Source organism: Periophthalmus magnuspinnatus, chromosome 24 (genome assembly GCF_009829125.3).
Source record: "Periophthalmus magnuspinnatus isolate fPerMag1 chromosome 24, fPerMag1.2.pri, whole genome shotgun sequence".
In the NCBI taxonomy this organism is placed as follows: Eukaryota; Metazoa; Chordata; class Actinopteri; order Gobiiformes; family Gobiidae; genus Periophthalmus; species Periophthalmus magnuspinnatus.
In genome coordinates this window covers 876,721-903,104 of record NC_047149.1, presented here as the reverse complement: position 1 = coordinate 903,104, position 26,384 = coordinate 876,721, and the positions used below count along the sequence as shown (strand labels likewise).

Here is a 26,384-nt window from a genome sequence, read left to right as displayed (position 1 = left end):
TTAATGCCTTTTAATGAAAGAATTGTGGATAGTGTTCGTCCTACAAGAATTACCATTTGCTCTCTTTAAACATTCTGACTCTGATCCTTCAATGTGGCTGAGTCAGTGGCTCTGGGCAATAAGTTTGCAAACAAATACTTATTGTTACAACCATTGGTATATATGGAATCTATCTTTCTATTTCTCTCTATCTCTATCTCTCCATTTCTCTCTAATTCTCTCTGTCTATATCTCTCTCTATCTATTGATCTATTTCTATTTCTCCATCCATATCCAGATACTCCTTTGAACAGGTATAAATATAGAAAAAAGTAAATACAGATATAGGACAACATTTTGATTTTCCTGTTTTGTTCAACAGTGGATCTAAGATCACATGTCAAAATGAAAGCAGATATGATTTTTCTTTTTATTATTAAATTAAAAAGATAATTTAAAAAAAATGGTATTGAGCCTTTTCTTCAAAATGTGAATATCTATAGGCATTCCAGCAACCAGAATTTAAAGGACATTTGTACTACATTTACTTTTTGAGGTTTTACAGAGGAGCTATTATGCAAAATCAGTGTTTTTTGTTTGTTTTCTACCATGTTAGAACTTTGTTCCCTCATCAAAAAAATGCCTGAAGAGGTTTTAGATATCTTCCATGCATGTTGGAATATTTTAGTGATCTCTCCCGGGCCCTATTCCAACCCTCCTTAGAGGTAGCTGTAAGATTCTGTACAATGGAGATTCTCCGCCCACAAGCCTACGTCACCCATGCTCCGGTACGACAATTCTCCATAAATATACAAAAACATGATACAAAACTGTACACAGCAACTCTACAAACCTGCTGCATTACACACTGGCATGCGCACTGTTAATATGTTGTTTTTTGGTGAAAATAGCATTTCAAATATGTGTTCAAGTTAGAAGTAAAATACCCTCTCTTTAAACATGTTACCATAACTAAAACACACCTAGAGTTATATTTTAGTTCATTCACACTTTGGGGAAAATTAATTGATTACTGGGCATTCAGACCTCAGAAAGGGGATAAATCAGATTGTTACATCACATATTAGAAACCTGCAGTTTTTAATAAACCATCACCAGGCTCACTCAAGAGGAGGACATAATCAAAATATTGAGGACAAAATTTACAAATACTTATTATTTAACAAATATATGATAGCACCCTTAGGGATAGGGTGAGGAGCTCGGTCACACGGGAGGAGCTCGGAGTAGAGCCGCTGCTCCTACACGTTGAGAGGAACCAGCTGAGGTGGCTCGGGCATCTGCTCAGGATGCCTCCTGGACGCCTCCCTAGGGAGGTGTTCTGGGCATGTCCCACCGGGAGGAGGCCCCGGGGAAGACCCAGGACACGCTGGAGGGACTATGTCTCTCGGCTGGCCTGGGAACGCCTTGGGGTCCCACCGGAGGAGCTGGAGGACGTGTCCGGGGTGAGGGAAGTCTGGGAGTCCCTGCTTAGACTGCTGCCCCCGCGACCCGGCCCCGGATAAGCGGAAGAAAATGGATGGATGGATGGATGATAGCACCTATTTATTTATTTTTATTAGTGATTAATGTCAGAGAAATGTGTTACATTGTTGATGTATTTTGGATGGAATTTTGCATATTGGTGATCTAAATAGAGGGATATCTTTTATAATGCTATTTCATGCTATTTCCTGCCATTTTTTACTTTGTTCAACCTTTCTTCACAAACTGCCACTTAGCTGATGTAAAATTACAATAAACATTTACCAAACCAAGTCAGAATTATTTAGAAAAACATAGTAGTAGCCTGACTCTGCTCTTTCTGCTGCACATGTTCTCAGAGTCTGGCAGAAGTCCCTGAGGCCTGTGACATGTTCAGTTTATGCCAGAACAAGCCTGTGCTTCTACTCGGAATGTCCCACAGAAACATGGCTCTTTCTAACAGCTTCATAATGTACTCACCCGGTCCATCCTCCTCAACCCAGCCCCAATCAGCAGGAAAACGCTACTCAAAGCTATCCACGAGATGAGATGGGGGCAAAGCTGTGGATTTCACACACAACTTCAAGCGCGCACACACACACACACACACACACACACACACACACACCACATATACACATACACGCACACACATACATGCCCACACACATACATACACACATACACATGTTGGGTGTCCATACTTTCTTTCTGAGGACATTACATTGACTTAAATTAATTTCCTGGTGACTGATTCTAACTTTAGCCATAGCCACTATTTGCCTAACCTTAACCTAAACCCTAATCTTAACCTATTTGAACCCATATATGAACTTGAGATCATGTTGTTGATTTAAAAATAAAGGATTTGCATCATGGGGACCAGATTTTTGTCCCCATATCAAGGCAGGTCCCCATAATGTAAACATTTGTGCAGATTTTGGTCCCTGCAATATGATAAAAATCCATCACATTCACACACCTGTGTTGAGTTTCCTTGCTTCTTTGCATGCGCATTGGGAGATTTGAACTAGAACACCTAAATCGTATTGCCTGTTTTTACATGCATTTTGATAAATCAGTTTAAATTGGACTAGGCCATTTATTTCCTGGTGTGTATCTAAACAAAGTGACTATGCACTTTATCAATACTGACCTTGCCTGGAGCTCTGGGGCTAAATGAATTAATGCCGTTTCATAACTCTGGCCGATAAGTCCCTTTAATTGCTGTGACAGTAAAGTGGTCTGAGGGAGAGCTCCTGTGGCCATTCTGCACTATTTATAATGATGCACATTAAATAATGAGGGAAGTCTGAAATCTTTTTAGTAAAAAAGTGGCCCACAGAATTTTATCAGCCCCCTGAGAAAGAAGGGTCCATACAGCAGAAACCAGTACAATGTTAAAAAAGTGTTTGAGTAAATGCTTTATTTGAATTTACTAAAATGAGTGTCTAAGTTATGAGACTGTAAGTACAAAGTACCTCAGGGAACTAAGTTACCGGTATTTAATTTTTGAGAATTTGAACTTTGAGTTGTGTCGCGGAACCATTTTTTTTTTTTTTTTTTTTTTTTTTTTTTTTTTTTCCCAAACTGAGATTTGGATTTCAGAAGCTAAGCAGGGCTGGGCCTGGTTTGTACTTGGTTGGGAGACCTCAGGGAATACCAGCTGTCACAGTAGGGTGCCAGTGGCAAAACTGTTGTGTCATTGGACAAAACACTTTTCACTACACTAATATCTTACCACCAACGAGTGTGGAGAGAATGAATAATACACACAATTGTAAAGTGACTTTGAGTGTGTGGAAAAGCGCTGTATGAGAGTAATGCATTTTTGTTATTATAAGCCTGGTACCAGTTTGCGCTGTGTTTTTGTTTCAGTTATTGGAGTCGTTCCACAGTGAGGACCCCAGAGAGAGGGACTTCCTGAAGACCATCCTACATCGCATTTACGGCAAATTCCTGGGTCTTCGCGCTTTTATACGCAAGCAGATCAACAATATATTCCTCAGGTGAGTCACTGTCCTTCTGCATCTTCTTTCTTTATTTTTTCATCACTGCTTCTGCGGCTCTAACCCAGTGGTCACCCAGCTTTTTTAGCCAAAGATCTAAATGCTCAGTCTGAGGGGAGGCCTTAAGGAGGACAGCTGAAGTTCAGGTGGTCGCTTGCTGAGCATCATGCAGACTGATTTCTTTGTGTTTAATTGTAAACAAGAGGCCTTGACCTAGTTTTGAATGTGGGTCATTGGTGATGTTAAAATTTGAGAAGCCTCCTGTGGGTTTTTGCAATTTGTAAAAAGGACTACATCATCAGCTTACATCTGAATATTGAGGTTACGACACACATTGGGTAAATCATTAATATAAATGGAAATAAATTAGGCCCCAGAATGCTGCGACTTAATTCCAGAAATGGACACAGATTGCTTCCTATCAGATAGATATGACTTAAACCATAGCAGCATTTTTTTGGTGAAAAAGTTAAACGGGTCAATGTAGATAGGTGAACATTATGATTTACTGTACATTATACTGCTCACTGGTTCTCCCATATTTCACAAATTGTGTTGAAATATGGGGAAACAATTACCAATGCTCAATTAACCAATTATTCTTATTGCAAAAACGAGCAGTGCGGATCATTCACAATGTTGGTTTTCTAGATCACACTCACAAAGTTTTCATCCAGTCCAAACTATTAAAAATTCCCGATCTTGTAAAATATAACACTGTAATTATATAATTCAAAGCCTTCAATAAGTTATTACCAAGTAACGTACAAAAGTTTTTTCTCTTAAATAGCGAACTTACAATTGGAGAGGCTATGGAAATTTTATTCTACCTCATGATCGAACCACTCGCAAAAGTTTTTGTGTGACTGTATGTGGGGTGAAACTGTGGAATGCCCTGCATTTAAAACAAAAGCAATGCCAAAGTATTTATACATTTAAGTTTTTATATAAAGACATGGTCTGGTCTGTACAGAGGGAGGCCAGTTTTAATATAAGTCATACTGCACTTTCAGCGTTGATTCCACCTTATGCTTATTGTTTCCTTACCATTGTTGGTATGTTTTTCTTTCTGTTACAATTTGAAAATGCTTCATGGTACTCACAGTAATACTGTACATCTAAATTATTGTCAGTGACCTTTTGCTGTATTTGAATTGAATTTTGAATGTATATGCATGTATGTGTATATGGAATATATATGACATGATAAGTGTACAAGATGTGTAACAGGCAAAAGAAAAGAGTTTTTTGGTGTTTTTTTTTATTTTAAAAAAATAGTTTCAATCCCAAAAATATGTTTAGTCTTTGAGGAATTAACAGAGTTTATAATGTTGAGCACTTCTGATTCTGATAGCTCTTCTATCCTAAAAGTTCAAATGAGTTGAAGCAATTTCATGCACAGAGTTAGGGTCCGTTAACAGAGAGTTAATAAAGGTAAGATAAGTGAGGAATAACTTTGGACCACTGCAAACCGTTTAAAATGAATTGGTTCTGTTCTTATATTTTTACCACACTATAAATCGAGTACAGTGCTTTTTAATTAGACATTTATGTCTTCAGTAGAGTATGTATATAGGGGAGGTAGGTTTGCCTGCTGGAGATTTTGCAACCTTGACCCGTTTTAGTCCAACCCTTTGTCTTTTCCCAAGTTTTGGATTATTGTAGTGTAGTAATAAGTTTGATTTCTTGCTTTAAATACACCGTTTGCCCCAGAATCCACTCTCCTCCTCGGGGATAAAGCAGAGCAGACAGATGGAGCTTGTCATTTCAGGTGTCGAGGTCTACTCCCACTTGTGCCATCTGTCTCTGAGGGGAGAGGGCTGTGCTCCCCAGGTTCCTGCAGGAGGAGGGGAGGTGCAGAGGAGGAGCTGGAGAGGTGCATAGGAGGAGGAAAGGTGCAGAGGAGAAAGAGATGGACAGAAGGAGAGATGCAGAGGAGAAGGAGGACAGAAGGTGAGGTGCAGGGGTGGAGGAGAGGTACAGAGAAGATGTACAGTGGAGGAGCTGAGGTGCAGAGGAGGTGGCAAGGTGCAGAGGAAGAGAAGAAAAGATGCAGAAGAGGAGGAGGAGAGATGTGGAAGAGTATGAGATTGACAGGAGTAGCTGCAAAGAAGGAGTGGTACATTAGGAGAGGTGCAGAAGAGGAGAAGGAGAAGTGCAGAGGAGGAAAGTTGCAAGGGAGGAGAAGTGCAGAGGATTGGGAGATGGACAGGTGCAGAGAAGAAAGAGAAAGACAAAAGGAGAGATACAGAGGAGCAAGTTATTCTCTCCACCATGATCTGATGATTTTTTCCGCAGGTTCATCTATGAGTCCGAGCGCTTTAATGGAGTGGCTGAACTACTTGAAATCCTCGGCAGGTAAGCTTTATGAATGAATGAATATTATGATTTACGAGACACATTTGAATGCCACTTATATCTAAATAACATATTTCCAGTGCATGTGGCAGGTTAGATGACTCATTTCACAACATAATTAGGGCCTGAGCATGAATGTGTGAGAGCCCTATTGTATTTGCAAATTTTAGGGAAAATCGCAAAAATCAGTAAACAGTAATGTATAGACAAGTAAGTGGTATCGAAAATTAGAGTTCAGTGAGCTCTAATTTTGAAAACCTTGAGAAAAAATATTGAAAGACGGCTCAGTAGCGCCACCTCAAAAATCAATTTACATTGGACCAATGCGAGCCCGGCCCAGAGAAATGTCATCGTAGACAAATGAAACATAGCATCAAAAATAGGTCACATCAGGGCATGTAAAAAATTATATTATGGCCCCGCCCTAAACCCTACAGGAAGTCAACCATATTGGATCAAGCCTGGGATCAACAAAGTCACTCATCTAGGGATGGGACGATATAAAATTTTAGACTCATGATTATCGTGGCCAAAATAATGGCAATTAACGATATTATCGCGATAATTATTAACCTACTTTACAACTTTATAGCAATGTACATACACTTCTGCGTCACCCACACAAACAATCTACACATCAAATGAAAGCTGCGGCGCTCGTCTTTCTGGATATGGAAACCATTTTCACCTGCAATCACCACAGTGCTGACAGGAAAGACGTTTTTACAGAAAAGTCACAAAGTGTGAATCTGGACTTCACTTACCATTGTTCTATTCACACAAAGTTGGTCTCATTTGTTCTGTAAAGGTCCAGAGAATATAATCCAGTCAAGAAATTATGTCCACAAAATAAGATCCTCCATGTCCAATCTGCTGCAGGAAAGTACTCCAAATATGAAATCTGCTCCGTCACTTCTTTGCCTTTCCTTTGTCGATTTCAGGCATAATAAACTTCTGACAGCGCCAACTTTGTTCCCCAGTGCTAAACACACGTGTTCGCTTGTGATTGACACCAGTGTTGGCCAGTAAGGTGGGGGTTGTAGGTTACTGAGGCCGCAGACAGCGAATCAGTGCTACAGATGACTGAAAGTTTACGCCCCACTCTTCCCCTTGTAGAATCAACCAATTACATCACACACATTTAGTGACGTTTTCCCGTTACAGCCAATGAGCAGCGGAACAGGATGATGTATCACATGCCATGGTTTTCCGCAAACAGACGTACCCGGAAGAAAATGTGTACTCCTCAATGCCATGCTGTCAAAATGGACCAGTCCTTGTTGCGCTGGAAGTGACGCAAGTGCCCGTCGACGACCATTTAATTTTTTTTAATTAAGGCATTTTGGTGAATTGGGAAACGAGTGGATGCAGAAATGTGTGCATAATGGCGCATTTTACGCACTGTTGTTTTGCGTTTTAAACATGACGAAACGGACAAAACAAAGGGAGAACGTGATCGAGGACACTGTGGATGTTTGTACAAGTTAAACTAGAGGCATCACGGACCTGGAGGGGTTCATGGCAAAGGGAAAGATCCCACAGTGGACTCAGAAGTAAAGGACCTTATTTTTTGATGGATTGGATGCTGTTCTCTATCGGTAAGTGTGGTTTATTCTGCTATTGACTTAATTGTAGGTAAAATACACCGTATATAATCGTTAGCTTTGCTTCTGTGCGCATAGTGCGCATTCGGACCATGCGCTCTGGCACATTTGTATTCAGCTGTATGAGTTGGACTTAATTTGTCTATTGCTTAAAAGGTGTTGTTTTATTCTGCAGTTTGCATTATTGTAGGTAAAAATCTAAGATGTGCACACATTAGCGTCTCATTTGTGCGCACGGCTGAGGTGCGCACTGGTACGTTCCTGTGGAACGTTACGAATCAGACTTTGTTTATTGTTGATATCTGGCAGAATATAGTTCAGACAGAGATAAACACAGAAGCTACAGGTGTCATTGCTATGACAGAGTGGGCAAACACCAGAACTAACATCTAAACGTTGTATTGGAACTGGAAACATGAGGCAGTGTGGTGCCGTAAAGGCGATTATAATCAATAATTAAAAAAAATGCCACGAACGATTAATTGCGGACCTTTTTTATCGCGATTAACGATATTATAGTATATCGTCCCATCCCTACACTCATCATAATCTTTTGATGTCTTCTCCAACAGTTTTCATCAAAAACACTTAAAACTTGGCCAAAAGACACAAATCCCATGTGCAATAAAACAATATCAATTAACTTTTAAATAAAATGTTGGGCGTGAACATGGTGTTTTTTCAACAAAATGTCAATTTTTGTAAAAAATTCTATCTTTCATGAGCAATGTTGGTTTTGAGGTCATTCAAAGCTGATAGGTTCACCTTTTTTACCTATATACTTGGTCCTTCGAGCCGGATCCCAATATACCGGAGGACTCCAGCGGATGTCGGAGACCCAGGAGAGACTGTGGCCACAGCATTCGAGACCTTTTCCAGGACTGGCTCTCTCGATATCTTTTGGAGTCTAAAGGTTGACGGATACCGAGGAAGAGAGAGACAAGACGAGTGAGTAGGTCTTGCTTTAAAAAACGGTATGACTGGGGGTCATGCACGTAGAGAAACCCTAATTATCCTAGGCTCCAATTAGGTACTAATTAGGTATCTGCAAGACTCAAAAACAAACATTAGTGCAGATTACATAGTTTACATAGTTGAATATAATGACTAAATAAAGAGTGAACATTACATTACAGTACCTTTAAAATGAACAGTGAGATAACATAATATAACTTGAATATATATTTTGAATCCATCAAAAGCCAACCATGTTTATGAAAGATAGAATTTTTTACAGTGAAGCGTGTGTGCACATTTCTGAACTGGACATAATGACATGCAAATTAGGGCGCTATCTTTTAAGATGGCTCTATAGCGCATTCATAAAAGCCAATCTATTTGTCATGAACTTATGAAAGAATTTAGAGAGAGAGGCTCTTCATAATTGGGAACAATGTGACAAAGTGTTATCATGATAACTTTTATCGTTTAGGCGTAAAACATGGAAAAAACATTTTTTCCACACAAGTAAAATTCTCCTGAGAAAAAGAAAAATGCTCAATACTTTTGAAACTTTTGTCACAAAATTAGAGATTGACTCAAATTGAAGTTGCATAATGTCACCAAGTCTACATTGCAGGATGGCTCAGTGGCGCCCTCTGGGAAATTAAAACACATTACGAGATCCGAGGGGGCAGAGCCTATTTTTTCAATGTATGTATATGAAAAGATGCTTATGCTTTTTTTTTCTCACTGTCTGACATGAAATCAGACTAAACTTTTCCTGTTTTAGGTCAGTTAGGATTAATAAAATAATTTCTATTTGCTAAATGCCAGATTAAATAAATTTTTCATTACTTTCCTCAAAGTCAGAAGTTTACATACATTTCATCAGTATTTGGTTCCATTGCCTTTAAACTGTATGACTTGGGTCAAATCTCACAGTAGTTGACAGGAATTTGGCCCATTCCTCCTGACAGAACTGGTGTAACTGAGCCAAGTTTGTAGGCCGCCTTGCTCTCACAGGCCTTTTCAGGTCTGCCCATAAATTGCACCAGTCCCTCCTGCAGCAAAACAACCCCACAACAAGATGCTGCCACACCTGTATTTCACAGTTGGAATGGTGTTCTCAGGCTTGCAAGCTTCCCCCTTTTTCCTCCAAACGTAATGATGCTCATTATCAAACAGTTCAATTTTAGTTTTGTCAGACTACAGGACATTTCTCCAAGTGTATTTGCAAACTGTAATCTGGCTTTTTTATGTTTCTTTTGGAGTAATGGCTTCTTCCTGCAGGGTGTCCTTTCAGCCCATGTCGATACAGTCCTCGTTTCACTGTGGATAATGACACACTCTTACCAGCTTCAGCAGCATCCTTAGAAGGTCTTTTGCTTTTGTTCATGGATTGATATGCACATTTCAGAACAAAGTTTAGTCTGATTTCATGTCAGACAGTGGGGGGGAAAAAGCATATGTGTCTTTTTATATAGTGTATGTAAACTTCTGGCTTCAATTGTAGGGAATCTTGAGATGGACAAAAAAGTATATTATGGCTCTGTCCTAAACCACACAGGACATTGGCCATCTTGGTTGAAACATCCAAAATCTAGACCTTGTACTTTAACAAACTTGTCCTAAAGTTTTTTTTCCGACGGACTCCAAACTCAGGCAGCAAAAGTTGTTAAAAGAATTTACATAAGCCTCAATGTAGCGTTTGTGTATTTTGATGAACTGGACTGAACTTAATGTGTGAATTAGACTTGTATCTTTAAAAATGCCTCTCCAGTGCCCCCCGCAAAGTTAAAATGGGGCCGAAAAATTTTGGATATCGTAAACAAATACAATTTAGTACACAGACCCTTGTACTCCAATGAAATTTGACACACTCATTCTTTGTGACTTTGAGCAAAAAATTCTATGGGGACCACACCCTATCTCCAACATGAAGGTGGCCATTATGAATCTAAATATGTAGATGGCCAAAAACTTGTCATGGACATATCTGGGGTCAAAAGTTGTTAAAAGAATTTACATAAGGGTGTGGTCATAATGAGCTCTTAAGGAAACGTTTTGGATGAGGCATGAAGCGCATTACAAGTGTAAGCCATTATTATTATTATTATTATTAAAAGCATTAAAAGCATAAAGATTCCCGTAACTTCTGTAAAAATCCTCTGATTCAAACAAACCCAATGTAGCATTTGTGTATTTTGATGAGCTCTACAAAATGATGTGTGGATTAAAATTCTATCGGCCCATTGTGACTTTGCAGCACCCCCTGCAAAGTTACAATGGGCTGTAAACATTTATCTCCAACATGACAATGGAAATATTGATTGATTGATTGAATATTGAATTGAGATTGATGATGCCGCTCTCCCACTATGTTGAAGTTTATCATTCTATTTCATCCTTTCTGATCGCCAGAGCCGGTGCTTCAAGCATTGAATGATCACTCTTGCACATGCGCAGGTTGAGATTTAATAACAACAAATTCACATATGACCTTCCGGTGACCCACATGGCGCTATACAGTCATGTGACTCCGGAAGCACAGTCCCTTTTTTCTCCTTGCGCTTAGGTTGAGTGTGTCGTGGCTACCCGCGGATACTGCTTTGTATCACAATTGTTTTCCCTTTTCTTTGGTGGTAGCACAAAGATAGACTAAGCTAAGTAGTCTCTCTCTTTTTTGTTGGAAGTGATACAGGGTTTGGTGGAGTTGGTTTGTATTTGCTGCTGTTTTCGGTTCAGCTTGACTTTGTGTTGGTTGTTGCCGCATTCGACTGAACTATCATTGTTATTTTAGAACCGTGTTTGGTTCTTGAGCTCGTTTTTCATGCCTTCATGTCCATGTTCTAATTTTACTAACAGCAGCTGTGGTTACTGTTCACTTTAAGTTTGGTAGGGTTATATATTTTAATTGTAGCCTACCACAAGTGGCGTTTTCAGCTCAACATGGTATTTTTTTATCCCAGTTGGCGGATCAAGAGTGGCGTTTTCTGCTCGACCTGATCTACCTTTGGTTTGATGGAGTCCATATGCTTACATGATTTATGCCCCTTATGTTTAGATGTGGACCACCTTAGGGAAGGTTTGACAGAGAATGCTTGCATGAGTTGCAGCATTATGCCCAGATCCCTGCGCACTGACTGCCTGGCTGTGTTTGGAGGGGCTGGGACCTCGGCGCCCTCTGATATACAGGACATCCAGTTGCCAGCGAGTGAGAAGGTGATGAGAAAGCGCTCTGCTGTTGGCACTTCCCCTATTCCACATAAGCATAGCAAAGGGGATCGCTCTGGGGGATTATCCTCGAAGGTGGACAGCCTTACATCAGAACTCAGTAGAATGAAAGCTCTCATTGAGTCCATGCAGTGGCTTTTGCACGTTTACAATTGGAGGAAAGGAACTACGTGCTTGCTGGTCGGAGACAAAAGTGTTTTCTAAACTGACGTCTGATGAAAGGCTTTTGGTGCCATGCAGGATGCGCCTAAATTTGGCCTGGATTGAACCAGCTGTGGCCTCCCTTATTGTGGCCTCAGATGAGGCTCTGAGACCCAATGGTCAGTGCCGGGTTACTAACGAATTGCTGTGCAAGGCTTACGACTCTGCGTCGTATTGGCAATTCCCTATCCCATTTATTGTTGGGGTTAGCGACTTCATTAAAGTCTTCTAGTGTCGATGCACCTACGCGAGGCTTGGTCGACATGTCTCTTCAAGCATTTGCCTTTATGTTAAGGGAGCTTGGCCGCCTGCTATCCGTCCTGACCCAGGCGCGTTGGCAGGTCTGGTTAGCACAATCTCCCTTGATGGAGACATGTAGGGGAACCTTGAGAGGATTTCCTGTGGTTCCGGGTGAACTTTTTAGAGAGGCGGCACTGGAGGCTTTGCAACAGACAGTCCAGGCCTCTCAGACTACACATTTGCTGGTGGGCCTTCACCGACGAACCCCTCCTCTATTTGTTCCTTCTACTACACACCGGCAGACCTATGCTTTGCCACCAAGCCCATTTTTGGCTCCTCGGTGCCCTGTTACAAGTTCAGGCCACTCTCGGAGTGGGGGGGGGGGGTCATAGGTGATGCTCATAGGCTGGCGGTCGGTTGTTTCAACCCGGAACAGCTCCACTACTAGGCTGCCAATACCCCAGACATGTGGGTGTTGACCACCTTATCACGGGGATACCGCCTACATTTCCGACACCAGCCTCCTTTTTTTGGCTGGGTCCGCCATCTCGGACCCGGCAAAGTCCGAGGCACTCAATCAAGAAATAGCAACCTTGAAAAGCGGCAACCTATGTCCTGTTTTAGACCTGCAAGGTCTCAATGTGTTTTTAAAAGTCATGATGTTTCACATTCTACGCACCTCAGAGGTGCTTCAAGCACTTTCTCCAGGCGAATGGTTCACGACCATAGATCTGAAGGATGCTTATTTTCATGTATCAATTGCACACAATCATTGGAAGTTCCTTCGCTTTGCTTTTCAGGGAAGACATTTTCAGTTCAGGATCCTCCCGTTTGGGCTGTCACCCAGGGTGTGTTCACTCGAGTGGTGGCAGTGGCCTTGTCTCCTCTGCAGGCGCGGGGTTTGAAGATTCTTCCTTACCTCAATGACTGGTTGATTTGTGCACCCAGCTGCGACCAGGCCATTCGCGACACAGAGCTTGTACTCGATCATGTGAGCCGTTTGGGTCTGTGTGTGAATATGGACAAGAGCAATCTGGTCCTGACACAGGACACTGGTTCTTTGGGGGATGGCCTTAAACACTGTCACCATGGTTGCTTGCCCTTCGCCAACGAGGGTCGACAGCATCACGGGCATGCTGGGTGCATTCCAAGCGGGAGAAGCCCTGCTGTTCCTGTGATATCTCCAGTTCCTGGGCAGGTTGGTAGAAGCCTACATTGTAGTTCTCTTGGGGCTGCTTTCATTATGGCTGATGCAGATGTGGCTGAACAGCTTACAGCTGGACCCAACTCTGTCCGCAAACAGACGCAAGAGGTTGTGTGTGTCTCCCCAGTGTCTGCACTCCCTGTCTCAGTGGAGAGACAGATGTTGGATCCTATCAGGCGTTCCATTGGGGCCTGTACCGTCACAGAAGGAGGTTGTGTATACGGATGCATCCTCGACGGGTTGGGGTGCAACGTGGCAAGGTCAGGTGATACAAGGGACATGGACCTTGTGTCTGATCGGGGAACACCTAAATGTGCTGGAATTACTGGCTCTGTACTTGGCACTGCATTATTTGCTATCAAAATTGCTACGCAGACATGTGCTTGTACGTTCAGACTACAAGTCAGTAGTTTACCATATAAATCACATGAGAGGGACCAGATTAGTGAATCTCACACAGAGAACACGGCAGCTTCTAATGTAGGCATCCGTCCATTTTGCCAGCTTGAGGGCAGCCCATCTTCAGGGGACGCTGAATCAGGTGGCAGAGGAATCTCTCACCAGACTCTCTTGCCGGGGGAATGGAAGCTTCACCCAGAGGTCGTGTGCACCATCTACAGGGTCTTCGGCAGGGCCGAAGTGGATCTGTTCGCTTCGCAGGAAGTGACCCATTGCCCTCTGGTTCTCTTTAAGAGACAACACCAGCCCATTCGGTCAGGATGCACTGGCTCATGACTGGCCTTACGTTCTCCTCTACGCCTTTCCTCCTTTCCCCCTTTCCCCCTGATTTATCAAACACTCCTGAGAGTTCTGTAGGAGGGACACAAGTTTCTGCTAGTTGCTCCATTCTGGCCAGCGAAGATCTGGTTCTCGCTTCTGCACGGACTCTGTTACAGCTCTCCAATGCGCCTTCCTGCTAGGAAAGACCTCTGTCCCAGGTGGAGGGACGGATACTGCATACCCAGCCCAATCGCCTCCAGCTCTGGGTGTGGCCTCTGCAGGGCCCAGTTGGGCACCATCAACGTGGAGGCTGTACACAAATAGGGGGAAGCTATTTGAAAAATGGTGCAGGAGACATGGACAAGATGTGTTGCGCTATTCAGTCTCTGCTATCGTGGAGTTTTTGCAGGAACATTTGGATTGTGGTCATTAAAGGTATATGTGGCTGCAAGATCTTGCTGGCACAGTGGCATGAACGGTAGCACTGTGGGCAGTGAAAAGAACGTTTCCCGTTTCTTGAAAGGTGCCAGAATGCTTCACCCACCTAGATGGCCAGTGGCTCCATCATGGGATCTTTCATTGGTCTTGGAGACTCTGCAGGCTCATCCATTCGAGCCTATTGCCCAGGCAGACATTAAGTGGCTGTCGTTTAAGACTGCATTTCTCCATGTCATGGCTTCGGGTAAGCGTGTGGGTGAACTGCAGGCCCTGTCTGTCAATGAGTCCTGCTGTATGTGGCATGCTGACGGCTCAGACGTAACTCTCTGGCCTAATGTCTCTTTCCTCCCTAAGGTGTTATTTTCTGCAGGTAATGCCCAACCGCTCCAGTTGGCGAGGTTTGGCACAGAATCTACCGCAGAAACTTTATGCCCTGTTCGCTCATTGGACTCTTACATACAGTTTACGGCAGGTATGCAATGGTCGGAAAGTCTGTTTGTGTGTTATGCCAGTCCATGTAAGGGTCATGCTCTTTCTAAACAGCACCTTTCTTGGTGGGTTGTAGTGCCCATTAAAGATGCTTATGCCTCACAGGGGTGACTGATGCCTGAAGGTGTGAGAATGCCATTCAACCAGGGGGCTTTCTATCTTCTGGGCTGCTATGCATGGGATTCCCCTGAATGTGATCTGTGCTGTGGCCTTTTGGACCTCACCCTCCACGTTTGCCAGATTTGACTGGGTGAATATCGCGGTTCCCCATCCTTTGGATGGAGTGTTACATGAGCATCATACTTCGCTATGAGGTAGGTTTTGCTTGACGTGGTCTGTGGATTCCTCATGACCATGTTGTTACAAGTCATCCAGTGCTTGAAGCACCGCCTCTGGCGGTCAGAAGGGATGAAATAGAATGGACGTTACGTATGTAACTACGGTTATGTGAATCCGGGATGACTGCCAGAGGTCTCTGTCCCTTGGAATCCTCGTGCTCTCGCGAGAAGGTTAAGGGACTGTGCTTCTGGAGTCACATGACTTTATAGCGCCATGTGGGTCACCGGAAGGTCATAGGTGAATTTGTTGTTATTAAATCTTGACCTGCGCATGTGCAAGAGTGATCATTCAGTGCTTGAAACACCGCCTCTGGTGATCATCCAGGATTCATAGAACCGTAGTTACATATAAAACCTTCGTTTTACTTCCTGGTTGGATGCAAGTAGGAGATATGACATATTTAAAATCATTGCATAACTGTTACCTAGAAACAATGAGGTTAACAGGGGGCCAAACTTCTAAATTACAGAATGGTTCTCATTAGACTAATACAAATACATAACAACACCAGCACAATAAGGCTTAAACTGTCCAAAGATGGCTTCCTTGTACATACATTGTCCCTGCATTTTGGATGGTATGCTTATGTTGATGACATAAGCATACTAGCAAGAGGTGTTCAGTTTTAGAGCTCAGTGTTACTTCCTGTATATTTGTGCTTTTTTCTCAACTTTTTTCACCCACATACTGCCACTTGATTGATGAAAAACTATGATAAATATTTACCACAGGGCAATCAAACTATGTCATAATTTTAAAAAAAAACCTGTCATATGCACTTTAAATGCAAAATGTCTGCCTGTTCACCAGCTGATCTGTGTGATCTAATGCTGCTCTAAAATGTCCTGTGTGTGGCAGTATCATCAATGGCTTCGCTCTGCCGCTGAAGGCTGAGCACAAGCAGTTCCTGATGAAGGTGCTGATTCCTCTGCACACAGCCAAAGCTCTGGTCCTATTCCACGCACAGGTACACAGAAAACACATCAAATATAATATATACATCAATATATATTTCCGCTCAAACCTTTTTGAATTGAAGTATTGGTTTGAGATCATGAACTTTATACAAGTGGACTGAGGGGGTGTGATGTCACCCAAAGCGTTCGGTTGCAGCTGCAGGATAGCAGCTATAGCGGCTAATCTGGCTTTTCAATGCCTCTTCACACCTGCACTGCTGATTTGGCAGGGGCGGGCTGTGATGGCTGTCAATCAAGCCTGTTACTAACACGCGAGAGCTGACCTCGCAGAAAGAAGGCACCTGATTGGTCTGTTATTAATGTTCATATCTTGATTTATGGAAAAAATTGCAAAGTAAAAGCACCATGTAGAGCAGGTTTATATGAACATTTTAAGACCAAAGTGACAGCAACATTTAGAGAGAGGGGTGACATTTTTTCAATAGAAAGTGCCATGTCTATTTATATTTAGTCTATATTTGAGATGTAATTGTCAGTTTCCAGTGTCCTTACCCAGGGCTCCGCAGTCTCACTTAGACCACTTAAAGGTGCAGCTTTAAAGATATAATTATACTACCAGTCAAAAGTTGGGCACACTTTTTTATTTAGGTTTCTTCTTTATTTTTATTTAATTATTTACGATTCTCTCTGAAGGCATCAAAACTATGAATGACACATATGGTATGTAGCAAACAAAACATAAACTCAGAGTAACTCAAAAGTTGTTTGTTTGGTTTTTTTTTTTGCTTTGATCACTGCTTTGCACTTTTGACATTTCTTGACTGACAAGGTAAAGTGAAAGTGAAAACCTTTTCAGGAGACTTCATTAAGAAGCTCATTGTGATAAGGCCAACGGTTTGTCAATGAAGCAAAGGATTGAGGATTTTAATATAAAATGTACAACTTTTTTAAAGTTATAATTTTTTTGCTACATAATTACATCATACATTTAATGTCTTCTGTATGTGTCTAAAATTTGGAAAGCAGTAAACGTAAAGAGAAAAAAAACAAACACTGAATGCAGTCATGTGTCCAAACTTTCACAGGTAGTGTCAAATAAGTCAGACGCTCCTCGTCACATTCTCCAGCTGTGACCAGTTTGTTTTGTATCCTCAGAATACAGTAGATAAATTTTTCCTCCATTATTACAAAGCAACAATCCCAAACAAAGCAGAGATACTCGAGTAAAAAGAACGTTACTTCAAAATAATATTATTATTAAGTTGTGGTCGAAGAAAATACTCAAATAAGACTAACTGTCAGGTGTTACATCTACAAATTATAATTTACGGCTAATGTAATTTTAAGGACAACACATTAAATAATGAACAAAATATTCTTGCATTATTTATTTTCAAAGAACAGACAAAAAATGAGACATACTAAATCATATCTGAAACTCAAACTTTCAAATAATTTCACATTGTCAACATAAAGTTTTTGTCACTTGTAGAATTAATTGTAATGGGAACAGGAGCCAAACTAATACTCAAGAGTATTGTTACTTCAAATAAAATATTTTGCAAGTAGGAGCAAATGTATGCTACTAGAAAAGTACTCTAAAATGTTCAACTTCTATATTGATGTGCTCCAAATCAATATTTTTCTCTTTCAGTAACACAATTTGTACATTCAAATAAAAAGCCATCTTGTGAAGTTTACTTCTAAACAGATTATAGACAATTAAATGTATATGATGCATGCATTTAGAAGTATCCCTTGTACTGCAGCTAAAATTAATTGGCATTTCCTCTTGTGCCTCTAGCTGGCATACTGTGTCGTCCAATTCCTGGAGAAGGATCCCACACTCACTGAACCGGTATTTGTATTTTTATATTTTGGCACGATACCATTGCTGAGCGCCCTGTGGCAACTGCTTATCAAGCTAAATGAAACCACTTAAAGTGCCTACAAACTTAAAAACTGTTATGCCTCACAATTCTGTTTTGAGAACTCTGGTAGAACAATATGCTTTTCTGCACATTTTGTAGGTTATTCGAGGGTTGCTCAAGTTTTGGCCTAAGACGTGTAGCCAGAAAGAGGTAATTGATTTATTTATTTATTTATTTTTTGATTAAGTCATTTGTATAGTGTTTTATCAGTTGTTGACGTCATTTGTGTAGGTGATGTTTCTGGGTGAAATTGAAGAGATTTTGGATGTCATTGAGCCGACACAGTTCAAGAAGATCCAGGAGCCGCTGTTCAAGCAGATAGCCAAATGTGTGGCCAACCCCCATTTTCAGGTGCACTAACACAGCTGGAGCACCCGGATTACTTGTCTTCACCTGAATTCTTAAGAGGATGTCTAAAATGCATGTAAATGAGGAACTTTGATTGGAGGGACTGTGATTTGAATGTCCCAATTGCATAAACACACCTGGAGAGCTCCTTATGTAGTCTATTGCATGCAGCCCATCCCAACAACCCTTAGAGAGGGATTCAACTGCACTGGGCAAGAAATGGCCAGGAAAACACTGGACACATGTTTGGACAGGTTGCCCCCACTTTTTTCGCAGTAGTATTGTGAGAATACTTTTGTCTGGTGACTTTTTTTTAAATTATTTGCCAGACCTGGCAACCTGATTGTTGGCATTACTACTTTCTGTCCGATTTGATCTCAGTGGGGTTTTTGCTGACTCACGTTAAAATGAATAAATAAATATATTTAAACATAAGAGTGTGGACAGGGAGATGCGGGTGGTTGTCTTTGACAATGTTAAAATAAAAACTGAAACTGTAAACAACGACCCTGCTATTGTTCTCATAGCACAATACAGAACAATAGGAGGGTCGTTAAGGGCTGAATAGGGTAGTCTCAGCTGAAACTGGAGACAATAGCTGTTTACAGTTTCAGTGTGGTTAGCCCCTCTCCTCAGATAGATATAAGGCAGTGGCCACCAGCATTCTGACCAGAACTGAAGAAGCAGCTTGGATGAGCAGCCAAACATCTTCACTCCTACAACGAATTGTCCAATTGACAGATTTGAACTTCATCTTTTGCTAATACTTCCTGTATTTTTACATTTTTCATCTTAACTTCTCTTCAAAAAACAGCCTCTTAACTATGTGAAACTATGATAAATATTTAGCACACAGATATTAAAATTTCAAACTTTCTTTCAATACTAAGGAACAGACTTGATACTCAATACTGATTCTAATACCACTATAATAAAACACACCTCTTCTTCAGACAATATACTGTGATTTCCCACATTACATGTGTGTACTTTGTGTTCTATTCCCATGTGTGTTATATGTGTGTATTCCTCAGTGTGCAGTAGGTTCATAGTGGTCCATGGGTGTATACTAGTCTATGTGTCTTATACTTGTGAAAGACTTGTGCTATAATATTTGAAACTAGGAACCTGGTTTGTCTAGTGTAACTGCTTTGTCCATATTAAATAAATAATAATAAATAAATAAAATGTTTGCTGCAGGTGGCAGAGAGGGCGCTCTACTTCTGGAATAACGAGTACATTCTGAGCCTCATCGAGGAGAACATCGATAAGATCCTGCCCATCATGTTTGGCAGCCTGTACAGGATCTCCAAGGAGCACTGGAACCCGTGAGTTTCTCTAGCAGTGTACTTTTACTCCTACTGGAGTAATACACTGCCTGGCCAAAAAAAAAAGTTGCCACCAAAAAAAAGGTCACACACTGTAATATTTGGTTGTTCCACCTTTAGCTTTGATTACGGCATGCATTTGCTGTGGCATTGTTTCGATAAGCTTCTGCAATGTCATAAGATTTATTTCCATTCAGTGTTGCATTAATTTTTCACCAAGATGTTGCATTGATGATGGTCGAGTCTGACCGGTGCACAAAGCCTTCAAGTAGTCTTACTTGAGTAAAAAGTTCTGGTTACTCTTCCCACTGTGAGTAAATCTACAAGTGACTTGAGCTTTATGTTTTACACAATTTTTCTTGCAGCTCCTTCAGATATGATGTAGTTTGCCCCCTTTTTGTATCTGTCCTTTGAATATACCAGATTTTGTGCATTATTTAATGTTTTATCCTCCCAGGTACATTAAAGGTCCTGTATTATGCAACAGTGACTCATCATTGAGCTTTTAACCATGTTATAATGCTGTCACCTCCTCAAAAACAGACCTCGAGTTATGTTTTGTTTCATTCACACATATTTGAGGAACACTTTATTATTAGTCTGTCTGCATGTCCAAAGCTCAAACTGCTCAGTTCCACCATTCCATTATTTTGAAGTAGTGTTTGTCTTACTTGAATACTATTTTTGGCTACTCTACCCACCTCTGGCGATTGATTACTTTTTTCACTCTTCTAACATAAGAATACTCTTGTTGCTGTTTTGTCATTGTTAAAAACGTGTAAGACAATACACAGATTGAATTATGTTTCTATTTTAATTCACATTTTACTATTTTGTAAAAGTTTTAGTTCAATGACTGTATAGTTCACTGATGCTAACATAAGCTGTTGACATTACCATGGCAACAGCTGTATCTAAGCCTGTCTTCATTTGTGTGTTGGCAGGACCATCGTGGCTCTGGTCTACAATGTTTTGAAGACGCTGATGGAGATGAACGGGCCTCTGTTTGATGAGCTCACAACGTCCTACAAAACTGACCGACAGAGGTATTGTAAACTAGGACTGTGCTGTTCTCTCAGTTCAAGGTGCACTAAGTTTCTGGCTTCACAAGATGGCTTTAAGCATGTCTGCCATGCATTTATTCAAGGTGTTTGTACTGGTCAAAAATTAATTTAAAAACATGCTTTCTTACCGTGACTGGGCTTGCCTCTCCACAAATCTGACCTCCAGCTTGGCCTGGTGTCATCTGTTTGAAAAGTGGCTTTTCTCCATAGACCTTTTGCAAGATTGTCCCTAAAGTCAGACGGACAAGCACAGTTGTTGTTTTAGTTTTTTTTTTTAGTTTTTTTTAGTTTTTTTTATTACAAAGTTCATTCAAAAAAAGTAAAAGCCAAATCTTAAATATTTTGTCCAGTTGACAGATTTAAATTTGGCTTTACTATAGGTCAGACCTGGATGAGTGAGGGATTACACAGACACTCTCAAAAAACATTTTATGAATGAACTTTTAAAAAAAAGTCTGTGAGGAGGTGCACTCACTTTGTGCACCAGAAGAGCTGCTACACCTCTATAGGCTTTTAAATAAGACATACTGTGCTTGTATCTGCTATATAGTTATAATCTATGACACCCGTGGATCGTTATGTTGTAATTTGGACATTTGAAATTGCAATACAATGGTCCCTGGTCTATCGCTGGAGTTGCATTCTAAAAATAACCCGCAATAGGCAAAATCCGCAAAGTAGCCAGCTTTAATTTTTACAATTATTATATATGTTTTAAGGCTGTAAAACTCCTTACCACACACTTTATACACTTTTCTGAGACAAGCATTAACATTTTCTCACATTTCTCACTTGTTTAATTTATTAATACTGACACACGTGTATTTCACAGTTCCTCTGACTGTGTCTCTTCGTCCTGGTGCCGCTCCGCTGTAGTGTTTATGTAAATTTGGCTGAACGCATTCTGTACTGTACAGGAGACAGTCCCTTACCCAATCAGGACACAGAACACAATCCACGTTCATACACTGTAAAAAAAAAAGCATGTAAAATTACACCAAGAAAATTTGCAAAACAGCGAGACCGTGAAAGATGAATCGTGATATAGTGAGAGACCACTGTATTCTTCTAAAACGATACACATCTGCTGACTTCTGCTTTCAAAAACTATGGTACCCAATGGGAGCTGATGTCGTTGTAAACGTCATCAAGAGCTGTGAAGTTGTCTCTACCTTCCATGGATAGCTGCAGATCAAGCTAGCGAGTTGTACTTTTTTTTTCCCACTCATACCAAAATTACTTTGCAATGCTGCCGAATCCTACACTTATCACTGATTAATAAAATAAAATTTGAGGACAAAGTACAGAGCAGTGGGCGTGTACCGGTGGCAGTGAAAGCAGAAGTTTATCGGCAGTATAGCAACAAATCATTCCAAATACAACTTAAAGTGAGTAAATGGAGTAAAACAGCTATAACATGGTGAAAAGCTCTTAAAAGTCTGTTTTGCAGAATAGGTCCTTTAATAGGTCTTTTATTCAGGCCATACTATCTTTACAGGTTCATTTTGACAGTATAGATTAACTGGGATTGTCCCGCATAAATAAGGACATTTGGTCACCCTATCTTTCATTACAGTAAGAAGGCGCTAATGCTATGCTAATCCTAATGCTAATGCTGTTTTCAGGGAGAAGAAAAGGGAGCAGGACAGAGACGAGCTGTGGAGGAGACTGGATGCACTCAGACTGAACCACTGCAGTCCCAACAACAGCCATGGTCTGCAGAGCACCCACAACTTCAACAATAACAACAACAACAACAACAGTAATCATGGCAATGACACAAATCACTTCACCAGTAACACCCAGAGCTGCAGCGGTCAGGAGAATGAGCCAGATGCATATGAACCCAAATCAGAGTGTGAGGAGAGCCCTGACCCCAGTGACCCCAGTGACCCCAGTGACCCCAGTGACCCCAACGACCCCAACAACCCCAACAACCCCAACAACCTCAGTGCCAAATGACAGTAAAAACGTCTTAGGTGTGAGAGGTGAATAGTTTCTGTCCACACTAAATGTTTCGGTATTGTCCAGGTTCCACTTTACGGGTAGTTAAGGAATGCTGACACTGCCACAGAGAGCCGTGATATCAAGTGTGTTTGAGGATAAACAGTATTCTTAGTTCCGTGTACTGCTTAAAAACTCCACTTTATTTTCCTTCTACTTTTCCTATCATCATACTCAAGCAAGAGAACGTGGTCTAGAGCAGGGGTTTTTGAAGGGCCTCTACTCAATATTTTTCATATGTATTTGAACAAAATTTGTCTTGCCCAATACAGATATATTGTATAAGCAGCTCTTGAGGTCAAAATATAACTTTTTGGAGCTTTCTACCATGTTATAATATTCTCTCATCATAAACGTGCCGGGACAGGTTTTAGATGTCAACCATGCATGTTTGAGTAATCTAGCGATCTCTACTGGGTCCTATTCAAGCATGATGCATACTGCTCGTGTTGTGATGTTACGATGTGAGCAAAGGTGCTCAAAATATAGCATTTTCAAAACAATAAAAAGTAACATGGTGATTTAAATATGTTATGTGTTACAGTTAATAGCCCACATAAGAGAAATACCCCCTCTTTAAAAAGCATTTTGTTTTTCAGTAATGAATAAATGTACATTAAAATGCTAGTTTTTGTTAGCTTTACTGTGACGGCAAAACTCTGGTCTCTGAAACATAAGAAAAGCACTTATGAACTCATCCCAATGCATAAGGAAGGTGAGGACCATTGGACCATTGCAAACCGTTAAAAATTAACTAGTTTTGTTTTTCACAATTTTAAAAAAAGTAAAAATATGGTACAGCGCCTTTAATTTTTTCTACTTTTCTTTTACTATACTCAGTAACCCAGGACCTGCATGCATATTAAGTACATGACATTATATTATTTTGAAGACCCTTCAGGAGGTGCTCGCGGTCCTCCCATACGCCCCAACTCTATGGTTTTAAGAGTCAGTGGGCTGAGTCTTGGATGGTGAGACAGCAGGGCTACGGTTGTTTTCAGATGCTGCTTGTGTGTGTGTGTTGCTCAGGTCAGTGGACAGAGTATTTAAACAAAGCATTTGTGTGGACAGACTTTGTAAATGCCAGCACACATATATGTATTTAGTATATCTGGATTGTCTGTTCCAAAATGTATTCTTTCACCAGAGATTATTTCCTGATTGTGGCAGTTTAAGTGTAAATCATAAGGGCTTGAACTTTTGTGAAAGATTTGAAATTTTTAAACCTGCTGTTTGTAAAACTGTTGACCTTAAGAGTGAAGGGCAGAGACAGGACAGTCATTGTATAGAAGTGTGCCAATTTAATAGGAATGCAACCAAAAAGCAGAGATCCATGACTGCATCAAATGGTTGGTGGGTACATGTGCTATTTAAGACACTGTTCACAAGGATAGTACACTTAAAAGGAAATGCAGAAACTTTTTTGTTGCACCACTATTATATAGGTCACTTCTGTGTGCAATACTAAATAAGTATTCATTTTTAAAAACTTCAAAATGTATACTTAAAATGTATTGATACCTAGAGCTACACCAGCCATAGCTCTCAGTGGGAGAATGCAAGTCAGTAGAAAGTTGATTCTAGTGGAGTAAGGGGTCAGGAGAACAAACAGTAGCCTTATTTAGCCACTGCACTTGTTCATTAGCAGAGCTTCTAAGTATGAATGCACTTTTGTTTACTGCCAGTGTACTTTCTTGTGATGAAATGTGAATGAGTCTGATTTGAGAGTCCCCATTCAGTAGACTGAACTCTCCAGGCTCTGAAAGTACAGAAGGGTTGGAGCAGTACATGTGTGCGGCCTTACCCTGAGCAGACCAGTGCAAGAGCTGACTAGTGTGCAACAGAGCACACTTTAAGAGCTCTCACCCTGCCCCATGAGCTAACATTAGCATCTCTGAACTCTCTCATGGTGTGTCAGTGTGACAGATACTTGTGTGCTATATACAAATCTATTTTTGTCTAAAAGCAAACCAGACTCAGTACTATATTTTCAAGTATAAATAGTATAACTGTATATTTCAACCTGTTTTTGGCTGAAGGGGTGCAGGGTCTGTGTGTATATTTTGGTTTCAATATGTGTAAAGCTATTTTAAAGGGAATCTTCTTTTTCACTTTCCCATTTGGATGTTTGTTTTTGTTTTTTTCTTGATAATAACTGAGAGAAACAGTGTTGCTTAGGTCTTATCACTTTGAATCCAAGATCATTTTTAAAACACATTCAAATGGATGTAACTCTTGTGATACAGGGAACATGTATGGTAACTCCTACAGTAACATACTGTGAACATGTACATTGTTTAGAATCCATAGCAGCAGATGGCCCAGCAGATGGCCGAGAAGCTCTGCCGATATTTCTGGGCCAATATGTAGTAGATAGTTCTTTTTGTCTCTCCCCAAATTCTGTCATTTAAATTTAGTAAAAACTCATCCACAGCCCTTTTTACCACAGACCTGTAAGAGAGCTGCCTAGTCACATTTTAACGCTTGAATGTGAAGAGATAGTGGCACAAAACAAGGCTTTGTGTGTACTCCATAGACAGCAAGTCGGCCAAAGCAAAATATTGGCCTGGAGATTTAAGGCCGCTAGCAGATACACCAATAAGTGCAAATATCAGCCAACCAAAATAGTGGTCTGTCTCTTCAGTGAATACAGGCCGGCACTGCCAGGAGCTGTTTCTGAATAAAGGTCGCATAACTTTTAGGTCTTTATCAAACTCAGAATTCAATGCAATTTTATTACTGAATTCAGAAATCAGGCCTATAAAATAATTTAAAGATTTGTGAACTCTGAAAAATAATCCAATTCCCTTATACACTTTTTTTTCATTGTGGATTTTCTTTGACTCTGGAGAAGCAAACGTCAAATGGCTCATACCTCTTGTTTGTGATCCACCCTGTCAGGATGAGTCTGGAGGACAGCTCTAGACTCTCCAAGTTGGGCATTCCAGGATGCTGGTTCTGTTCCATGTGATGCCTCTGTCAGTCCATTCCAGTGTGTCTGTGGGACTTGTTTTGTATCTGCAGATTGTAAACCTAATAAACATTGGATTTAAATGGCTTGTATTATTCATTCTTTATTAAAGTGCTCTTACTGTTTTATACATATACATACAATACAATCACAACTGAATTCGGGTTGCCAGTGCCTTAACCTGCAGATGGATGAGATACTCATCAGCATGACAATTTTTACCAGTAAAAGCGACATTTGATCTGAACATGTTTACCTTGTATCTGGAGACACAGTTGGGTCATATTTATGGAATTTTAAATCAAAATCTTAACATGCAGTTCCTTTAACCCCTTGTTCCCTCCATGTCTTGGTATGTTTATGTTATTACGAAGCAATAGAAGAAGAAACAAGAAGAAAAAAAAGGGCTACTTTTAAAATTAATGACATGGTCCATAATAATGTAATAAAACTTTGTAAATTCATGGCTACAGAGGCAAAAAACAAAAGTCTTCTTTAGAATCTTGAATTCCAGCTCAATCCGACCAGTATGTTGGTTTATTTTGTTATCAAAAAAAAAAAGGTAGCCTACATTGCACA

General features: G+C 40.6%; 1 protein-coding gene across 1 annotated transcript in view; it reads left to right on the top strand.

Moving 5' to 3' along the window:
- ppp2r5a (protein phosphatase 2, regulatory subunit B', alpha isoform) overlaps nt 1-25,888 on the top strand; it is a 62,129-nt gene extending 36,241 nt beyond the window's left edge. The window contains exons 6-14 of the mRNA XM_055232089.1: nt 3,343-3,473; nt 5,772-5,831; nt 16,101-16,209; nt 17,964-18,017; nt 18,190-18,240; nt 18,322-18,441; nt 19,639-19,766; nt 20,711-20,812; nt 22,456-25,888. Of these exons, the coding sequence (XP_055088064.1) occupies nt 3,343-3,473; nt 5,772-5,831; nt 16,101-16,209; nt 17,964-18,017; nt 18,190-18,240; nt 18,322-18,441; nt 19,639-19,766; nt 20,711-20,812; nt 22,456-22,792 (1,092 nt within the window). The 3' untranslated portion in view covers nt 22,793-25,888. The remainder of the gene's footprint in view (nt 1-3,342; nt 3,474-5,771; nt 5,832-16,100; nt 16,210-17,963; nt 18,018-18,189; nt 18,241-18,321; nt 18,442-19,638; nt 19,767-20,710; nt 20,813-22,455) is intronic.
- The last annotated feature ends 496 nt before the right edge of the window (nt 25,889-26,384 follow it).